This window comes from Triticum aestivum, chromosome 5B (genome assembly GCF_018294505.1).
Source record: "Triticum aestivum cultivar Chinese Spring chromosome 5B, IWGSC CS RefSeq v2.1, whole genome shotgun sequence".
Classification (NCBI taxonomy): domain Eukaryota; kingdom Viridiplantae; phylum Streptophyta; class Magnoliopsida; order Poales; family Poaceae; genus Triticum; species Triticum aestivum.
The window spans coordinates 575,728,964-575,738,107 of NC_057807.1; the positions used below are offsets into that span (position 1 = coordinate 575,728,964).

The window sequence follows — 9,144 nt, forward strand, 5'->3', positions numbered from 1 at the left end:
TGTGAAAAACAACTGATTAACCGATGAAACAACCAGTGTTTGGCAATTGGTACCCCTCTGCGGGGGTGAATTGGTGAGCTGGACAGGGCCCCACCCTCAGCAAATTACTTCTATTATGGTAGGTGTGGCTGGCCGCCTCCTCTCCCTGGCCAGATCCCAAATTTGAAATCGCCCAACGTCTCCAGACTCCTCCTCTCCGCTCTCCATTTCAAAACCCCCAATCTCGTCCTCTCCCCACCCCCACCCACCGCCGCCGGCCCCCCGCCGCCGCTCTGCCCAGATCCCGCCCGCCGCAAGCCCATCCCCGCCTCCATCGCAGCCGCAGCCGCCATGCTGTCGGACGGCGGCGACGACGACAGCTCCGCCCCCGCGCGGTTCGAGCTGCAGGAGGACCCCTCCTTCTGGAAGGACAACAACGTGCAGGTATAGCGATTCGTCTCGCCCACCCTCGCCTCACCTCGCCGGGAGCTCCCACGCCTCTGCCTCCCCGATTTTCCCCTCGCGGTTGGGTCTCGATCTAGTTTCGGCCGCGCCCGCCGGCGTGCTGCGCCGATGGGGCATTTCGTCGAACACCTGGTTCGTCACGTCCGGTCCGCGCTAACAGCTCCGTCCCGCCCGCAGGTCGTGATTCGTGTCCGGCCCCTCAGCAGCAGCGAGATATCGGTGCAGGGGGAGAAGAGGTGCGTCAGGCAGGACAGCGGCCAGAGCATCACCTGGACCTGCCACCCGGAGTCCCGGTTCACCTTTGATCTAGTCGCCGATGAGCACATCACGCAGGTATACTCCTTGTTTCCCGGCATCGTGTTCCTGTTCGTCTGTTCCTTCACTTATTTGTGCAGGATGCCTAAATGCTCTTGTGCTGGTGCTGTGTAGGAGAGCCTTTTCAAGGTTGCTGGGGTGCCCATGGTAGAGAACTGCATGGCTGGCTATAACAGCTGCATGTTTGCTTATGGGCAGGTGAGCTACAGCCTCCACCTGCTGTTGCAGTGTGCTTACTCTCTTTTATTTGCACTTCAAATCAGTGTGCTTACAAAAGCGTCCTGTTTCTTAGACCGGTAGTGGCAAGACCCACACGATGCTTGGGGACATAGAAAATGGCACACGGAGAAACAATGAGAACTGTGGTATGACGCCTCGAGTGTTCGAGCATCTCTTCTTAAGAATCCAGAAGGCAAGCTTTGATGATATTTTGATTCTGATGTCTAATTTTGTGCTGTAGATGGTGTACTGTTTCTGAGCTAATCTTTTCAATTGCTGTTTGCAGGAAAAGGAAATAAGAAGAGACGAAAAGCTCAGTTTTACTTGCAAGTGCTCGTTCTTGGAGATATATAATGAGCAGATTCTGGATTTGCTCAATCCAAACGCAACAAACTTACAGGTGATTCACTAAAATCTAGTGCCTGCGTATTGGCAGCTTTTTGGTGGTTGCATCTTTGCCGTGACACTGTTGGGAAAAGTTTACAAAGTTGGCATCTAACTTCTTTGGACCATGACCTTCTTAGCTATGCTTTTCTTTTACAGTTAAGGGAGGATGCGAAAAGGGGTATGCATGTTGAGAATCTGACTGAACATGAGGTTTCTAATGCCCGAGAAGCACTGCAACAACTTATCGAGGTCAGTGTCCCCAAAACAGCGTAGCAGGCCTGATTTTGGCAGTACCTGTGTCAATTATTGCAGAATGATTAATATAACATGCCTACATCAATTTTGCTCAAGGTTCTTCGCACAAATAGTCAAATACACATATATAAACTAAGTATATAAATATAAACATGCTGTTTCAATCTCCAATTCCTTGTCTCCTTGACTTCTCTTTTGATCGTTTTAGCAACCGTCACTGACAATTACAGCCACTTACTTTTCAAAACTATATACTTAAACATTACACAATACAGTTTTCTTTTGATGCAGTATGAATAGAAATACGTAAATATGAATTTTAAATAGGAAAAACAAATAGCATATTGTACTTTACTGACTAGATGGAGTGACTGAACTATTTAGAACATGGACTGCAGTTAAGCTGATCAGATCCTTTATTTTCGCATGGCATGTTACACTAGTTTTTCCTTTATCTCTAGGGATTGCAGCAAGATTTCCCCTCCCTTTATTAGTCAGTTTATTATCTGTGTTAGTTTCACTAGCTAAATTCTGCATTTTCTCTCCAGGGGGCAGCAAACAGAAAGGTGGCATCTACCAATATGAACCGAGCAAGTAGCCGTTCTCATAGTGTATTCACATGTCTTATAGAGAGCAAGGTATAGTTTTTGTGTAATAGGAAACAAAACATTCTTGCCTTAACTTTCAAAGATATTGCTAGACCAGCATCTATTTATCCCTACCTTAATTCATGCATATGTATTGATGCACTTTATCTTCTAACTGAACTATCAACCTTACAGTGGGAATCTCAAGGTATCAAGCATCATCGATTTTCTCATCTTAACCTTGTTGACCTTGCTGGCTCAGAGAGGTAAGTTCCACATGTAACCTTGCTTGTTATGCTTTTCAAGTCTCCTATTCTTGCCACTGAACGTGGATGATGTGTGATGTGCAGGCAAAAGAGTTCAGGTGCTGAAGGGGAACGCTTGAAGGAAGCTTCAAACATCAACAAGTCACTCTCAACCTTAGGGTTAGTTGTTGAGCTTCAATTCTTTACCTCAGATAATACTAAACTGTTCATAGCTTGACTTGATTCAGTTTAATCATTTCACTGTTTCCATATGGGATTGTTTACAGACATGTTATTACCAGCCTTATTGCTGTGTCAAACAAAAAGTCACAGCATGTTCCCTACCGAGATTCGAAATTGACATTTCTGCTGCAGGTAATATGCACAGCTGAAGTGGTAGATTTCTCACTTTATGTTGTTGACATCTCTGATGTTTACTTTGTTTATTTATACATTTTCATCTCTTTCCAGGACTCACTTGGAGGTAACTCTAAGACCACTATAATTGCAAATATAAGCCCATCTAGCTGGTAGACTTCTAAACATGACTTCTTTTTCCTTTTCTGCAAAAGGCTTGCTATAGATGCATCTTACTGATATTTTAATTTGTATTTCTAGCTGTGCAGCTGAGACGTTGAGCACATTAAAATTTGCGCAACGGGCTAAGCACATACGGAATAATGTATGTCATGAACATGTCTTATTGACTTGTTTTTAATACGCAAAACAATAACTAATTGTTGCTTTTGTAGGCTATTATAAATGAGGATGCCTCTGGTGACGTTCTGAGCATGCGTTTAGAGATCCAACATCTCAAGGTATAGATGATGCATTTCAATTTTGGTTTAATGAAAAATATTCTGTGCTATGATTAACATGTTTTTCTAACTATGGTCCTTTGTGCTATGATTGACGTTTGTTGTTAATTAACAGTGGCCTGTGCCTGATATTTTTTGTTGCAGAGCGTTAATATGTTTTGTTGTACACAATCTAATGCTTTGCTATTACCACAGAAAGAGCTTAGTCGCCTGCAAGGACAATCTGGATTTGCTAACAATGGATTTGTCTGCGAGTCCCCTAGTGCATTCAAATGGGATCAAGCTAATGGCACATTCAGTCCACTTATGTTTGATAAGAAAGCTACACAGGTATTCATATACTGTTTTGTCTATCTCGAACATTATCCATATACTGGTTCTGTTTGTTGAACTTATGTTTTTGATCGTATGCTTACTTTCTCTTTCTTGTGTTGTGTTCAGAGGAGAGATTATGATATTACACTTGCCGCCGCTTTTAGGAGGGAGCAAGAAAAAGAAGCAAAGCTAAAGGCAGCAATTGCTGCAAAGCAGATTGCTGAAGAGCTGGTATGCATCTCTCTTCACTACATTAGATTTTGTAGATACTCTAGAACACTTTGTCACTAAAAAAGCAAATATATGCCAGTATAGTATTTTTTTTCTTAATGCAATTTGTTGTTGCACCACAGGCGAATCAAAGATCAGAAGAGGTGAGAAGTTTCAGGATGAGGCTTCGCTTTCGTGAAGATCGAATCAAGAGATTGGAGCAAGTTGCATCAGGGAAGTTATCCGCTGAAGCACATCTCTTGCAAGAGAAGGAAGACCTCATGAAGGAAATCGAAGCTCTACGGAACCAACTAGAACGAAATCCAGAAATTACAAGATTTGCTATGGAAAACCTACAACTGAAGGAAGAGATTCGAAGGTTAGCTTCGGTATCCAATCACTTCAGTTCCCCCCTTTTGTACTGCCTACACTAATATAGTTGGTAGCTTGATGGCTTTTTTTTTTTTGAGCTTGTAGGTTGCAGTCATTTGTTGATGAAGGAGAATTGGAAAGAATGCATCAGCAGATAAATATTTTAGAACATCAGGTATCCACTTTCATGACATGTTGGCCCGTGAAGGGGAAATTTTCAGTGATAAGAACTTTTGTACTAAAATAAACTTTTTTTTACTCTTATAATTTTTTTGACATCCTGAACTTACTTAGTTTGTTTTCCTTTAGCTCCTAGAAGCACTTGACTGGAAACTTATGAATGAGAAGGATCCTGTTAACAAGGTATGCTTTATAATTTGTAGACTTCTCTCCCGTTTAGTGCAGATATATGCAGAACTTTTGAATTTTCCTTAGCTAGCTGTTACAAATACTTGCATGGTATTATATCTCTTTACCTACCATTTTGCTTAAATGATATCCCATAATGACTTCCGCAGGACCTCTCACTATTTGGGGAGGAAGCTGGTGATGAGAAAAACGAGTTTCTTCTTGTTCAGGTTGGTATTGTAGAACTATATTTGGCATATCGTCTGATGATACCTTCACAGATCTTTTAAAACAACCTGTAATCATAAGTATACATTGTTGATCAACTCCGATATGGAGGAGGTAGCTGACTTAATAAGTATCCTATTCTGATTCATTATTTTCTGTAACATCAGTTTGTAATGTTGTTATACAGGCTATTCAAAATGAGAGAGAAATCGAGTCACTACGTAAAAATTTGAGCGTCTGTCTTCAAGCAAAAGAGAAACTCGAGAGGTATATCACTATTTCTTGTCTTGTGTATTCTGTTATTGCATGCTATGGTTGTGGGGTATGATGAGAAAGGAATATTAATGTCATCAGCTTTTGCAATCATAATTGGTTCCTTAAATTTACAGTATTTACTTCAGGCCCCATATCCTAACACAACTCTCACATATGTAAAACCCTTGGTGCCCCCACGAACGAGATTACAGGTGTATAGGATCTAGAAGTCAAAAACACTTTTTTTGTTAGTGTTTCAAGTCACTGTAACTGAAGAAATTGTTGTGCTGTTTTTGCGCGCTACATTTCAAGACCTACCATTTGGTTCTTGGTGTTCTTCCTGTTGTTGTTTTCTCTGCTTAGGAATGAAGCCTAGAAAGTTGGTGGGAGGTCACCCAGGTTTGAGTTCCCCTCAACCTGAATCTGGGTACTTATTTCTCTATCACTGAAAAGTTTCTTAGTTCCTTCCAGGCAATCTAGTATTTTTTTCTGCTTGGTAGTACTGTGCATATCGAATGGATAATATGCCTAGAATAGTTGGTGGGTTGGAGTTAATGATGCATTTGTGCAAGTTCAAGAAAAGGTGCTGCAGTGTGCTTCTCAGAAGACTGATGGCATCAGTTCTGAACATCTGGGTTTGTGATGGCAAGCATAGGTGTAGATCAACCCCAACAACTCATATGTGCTGCATTTTGTTTGATTTACTTGCATATGATATCCCAAGAATTATAAAAAGGCCCTAAAGAGTATGGCAAGTCATTTCTAAATCATCTTGGTTTGCAAGCTTCACTGATGGTTTTCACTGCATACTACTATTTTGTGTGTCTGGAATTATGTTCCTTTTTTTTTGCTTTTTCTTGTCCAGAGATTTATGTGGTTCATTTCTCACATTGGATGTTGTGCAGGCGTGTTGATGATTTGACTGTAGAGTTGGAGGTAGCGAAGAAATGCGACCATGAGAACAAAGAATTTAAGGCTGCACAGCACCAGGAACAGTCCGTCTTGCTTGATGCTCAGACAGAACTTAAGACATTGGTAGATGCAATAGCTACTGCAAGTCAAAGAGAAGCAGAAGCTCATGAAACTGCAATTGGGTTGGCCAAAGAGAATGAGAAATTGAGAACAGAGCTTACGACCCTGATCGAGGATAACAAGAGACTGGTTGGTCTCTATGAACAGGCTATTGTCAACATTGAGGTGAAACAACATGGAAATTATCCTTCCATTCCTCAAACTGAAGATTCGAATGAGCAGCAAAGCAGCCATCCTTCTAATGGAGGGAATAGCCTGCTGGATGACCAACCAGAGGGTGCATATGGTTCACGCAGTGATGCTGTTGAAGAGCCTATGATAGTGGATGAAAACTGCAGCCACAAGGATGACCCTTCGAGATCTGACTTTTCAGAACTGCAGCTTCAGCTGGAAGAGATGCATGAGGAAAATGACAAACTTATGAGTTTGTATGAGAAAGCTATGCAAGAAAGGGATGAATTTAAAAGAAAGTTTTCTGAGCAAAGCAATCATGAAACTACAGAAGACGTTCAGTTCAGAGATGCTGAAATGGATGAAGCAATGGATACCATGCAAAGCAATCCTGAAACTACAGAAGACATTCAGTTCAGAGATGCTGAAATGGATACTATGCTAAGCAATCCTGAAACTACAGAAGACATTCAGTTCAGAGATGCCGAAATGGATGCTGAGGGTTTCCAAGGAGAGCATGTGCATGACTCTCCAATTGTGGCTTTCAAAGAAGCGATGCAGCTTGTCCGTGTCAAGCTGGAGCATGTCCAAGACAAGCTTGTGACTGCCCAGGACGCGGTGCAATATTTCAAACTACTTGAAATGGCTAGCACCAAGGCAGAGGAACTTTCATCAAGCATTCAGCTCTGCTGTCTAGATGTTCAGAAAGAGCAGGAAGACATCAGCGCTCTCAAGTCCGCACTGTCAGAATCACACGAGAGAGAAAACGCTTTGGAAGACAAGATTTTCTCGCCCGCGGCATCATGCTGGGACTTGCATCTGAAAACCGAAGCTCTTGCCGGGTCCAAGTTCGGCGTCAACGTGGAATCAATGAATAAAAAGATGGAACAGTTGAGTAGCCTGAGAACTCACAAAACCGAGATTTCTGCTGCACGTGCAGAGGCACGCAGGTCCGAAACCGAGCTGAGAAACAAAATCGATGGTCTTAAACAGAAATACCGTTCTTTCGAGGCTCAGAGGAAGGAGACGGAAAGGGTTCTCTTCGCCATCGACAACCTGGACTGCCCTACCACCCCGTTGCAGAAGCCCATGAATTTCGGCAAGGCGTCGGAGCTGCTGAAGTCCGAGGAGGAGAGGACGAAGCTCTTATCTGAACTGAAGAAGTCCCGCGAGCAGCTTAGCATCGTTCAAAAGGAGATCAAGAGCATGAGGAACTGCGACGACATCGACGGCGAGATCTCACGCCTTGAATCGGAGGTAGAGGGCTGCTTCCTCTCCCTCCTGGAAGCCGACACCGAGAAGTTTGTCCGGGATCACGCCTTGGCCGAAATGTGGGAGGTTCAGCAGAAGGACGTGCCGAGCCTGCTGGTCGACTACCAGGACAGCGTCTTCCACGTGAAGCTGGGGGAGGAGCAGATCAGGGCGTGCGAGGCGTCGTTGCAGCACCAGACGACGTCCCTGGACGAGATGAACTCGAAGCTGAGCCAGGCGATGCGGGACCTCGGCGAGCTTCTGGTCGCCAGAGGCTTGGACGCCTCCACGCCGCACGTCTCCGACAAGGTGAAGGGGGACCTCGACGCCATCGAGGTCCATGTCGCCGAGGCCAGGCAGCTCTTGCTCGTCGACAGCCAATAAGATTTGTTGCGAACCGGTTCTCGCCATCGACAGACAGGCTGGTCTGTCTTCGCCTTCATCTGTACAAATTCTTTGTAACGGAACGTTGGTTCTCTCGGGTGCTGTTATGTGTGATTCGATTCTGTAGTTTGTTGGAATATTAGGCAAGTTCATGATTAATTCCAGTAAATAATTTATGACTAGAAAAGGTACTAGCATGCAATAATCTAGCAAACTAGAAGAACAGCAAGACATGCATAACAGCAGTAAGCACGCAACAATAGTTGTAGAAACAGACATGAACAAAGGATGTTGGACGTACTGATCGTTAGCTATTATGGGTGCGACAGTGTTGATGACGATGTTGGCGATGATCTGCTGCTGACGGTGATGAATACGACGATGAGTAGCACCGCCCGACTTGGACGGAAGACGACCCGTGATGACGAATTTGAGCAGTCGCGCACAGCGCTTTCCAAAAACCTAATTCGTCCTCTCCCGGTGCAGGATCGCAAAGACGAACGGTTCCGGAGACCTGCTCTCTCACGCGCCGATGCACGCCGGCGTTTGGGATGGAGTAGACTACGATGGCGGCGCAAGTTGTGAGATGAGGCAAAACCCTAGGTGTTTTTCGTTGTATCTCTGGCCGCAGCCGGTAGCTGTATATATATTAGGACCAGAGGCGGTATTGTGTCGCGACCACAATCCCAGGCCAGGCGAGGCGAGCGAGCGCGCGCGTGTGGTTTTCCCTTTCTCTTCTCACACACCACTTAGAGTGGTGGAGAGAACCCACTATATAAAGAGGTCCAACTCTTCTTCAACTTCCAAGGTGGGACTAAACTTAGCACCACCACTTGCCATTTTACACATGGGCTTTGAGATTTCAGAAATTGCTATGGGCCTAGCCCATTAATTCTAACAATCCCCCGCCAGATCTCAAATACCCATTTAGAGATTTGCCTTCTCTCACCACTTGTTTAATATACCAGTGTTTCAGCAGAGACTGTTAAGTTGAATTTCTGCCTAGAACTTTAAACTACATCCATTCACAACTTGACAATGGACTATGCCTTGAATTGCTAGTTTTGTGTGAACAGATTTCACTCAAAGTCTTAACCAGTACCTGACCGCCAGTAGGCTACCCCGCAGTTTGGAGCTTATACGTCATACTCCCTGGTCTCTTCGTGAGTTTACTAGAGATCACCCAAATCTCATAGACTGCGACGTTTTACAGTCAGAACTCATATAGGTGTGTTCTTTCAAGACTGCTCTGTAGGACAGCATCTTTGCTAATTATAGCCAATAGAACCACATTAAGGCATGTTGCCG

General features: G+C 44.1%; 1 protein-coding gene across 1 annotated transcript; it reads left to right on the forward strand.

Moving 5' to 3' along the window:
• The first annotated feature begins 201 nt into the window (after positions 1–201).
• On the forward strand, positions 202–7,962 carry LOC123113334 (kinesin-like protein KIN-12G). The gene is made up of 21 exons (XM_044534546.1): positions 202–423; positions 622–777; positions 874–957; positions 1,052–1,171; positions 1,265–1,378; positions 1,522–1,614; positions 2,169–2,258; positions 2,403–2,473; positions 2,558–2,632; positions 2,740–2,827; positions 2,924–2,982; positions 3,071–3,134; positions 3,205–3,270; positions 3,466–3,600; positions 3,712–3,816; positions 3,939–4,174; positions 4,273–4,342; positions 4,477–4,530; positions 4,686–4,745; positions 4,931–5,010; positions 5,904–7,962. Exons 1-21 carry the CDS (start codon positions 331–333, stop codon positions 7,834–7,836), a joined length of 3,846 nt encoding a protein of 1,281 aa, XP_044390481.1. The 5' UTR covers positions 202–330; the 3' UTR covers positions 7,837–7,962.
• The last annotated feature ends 1,182 nt before the right edge of the window (positions 7,963–9,144 follow it).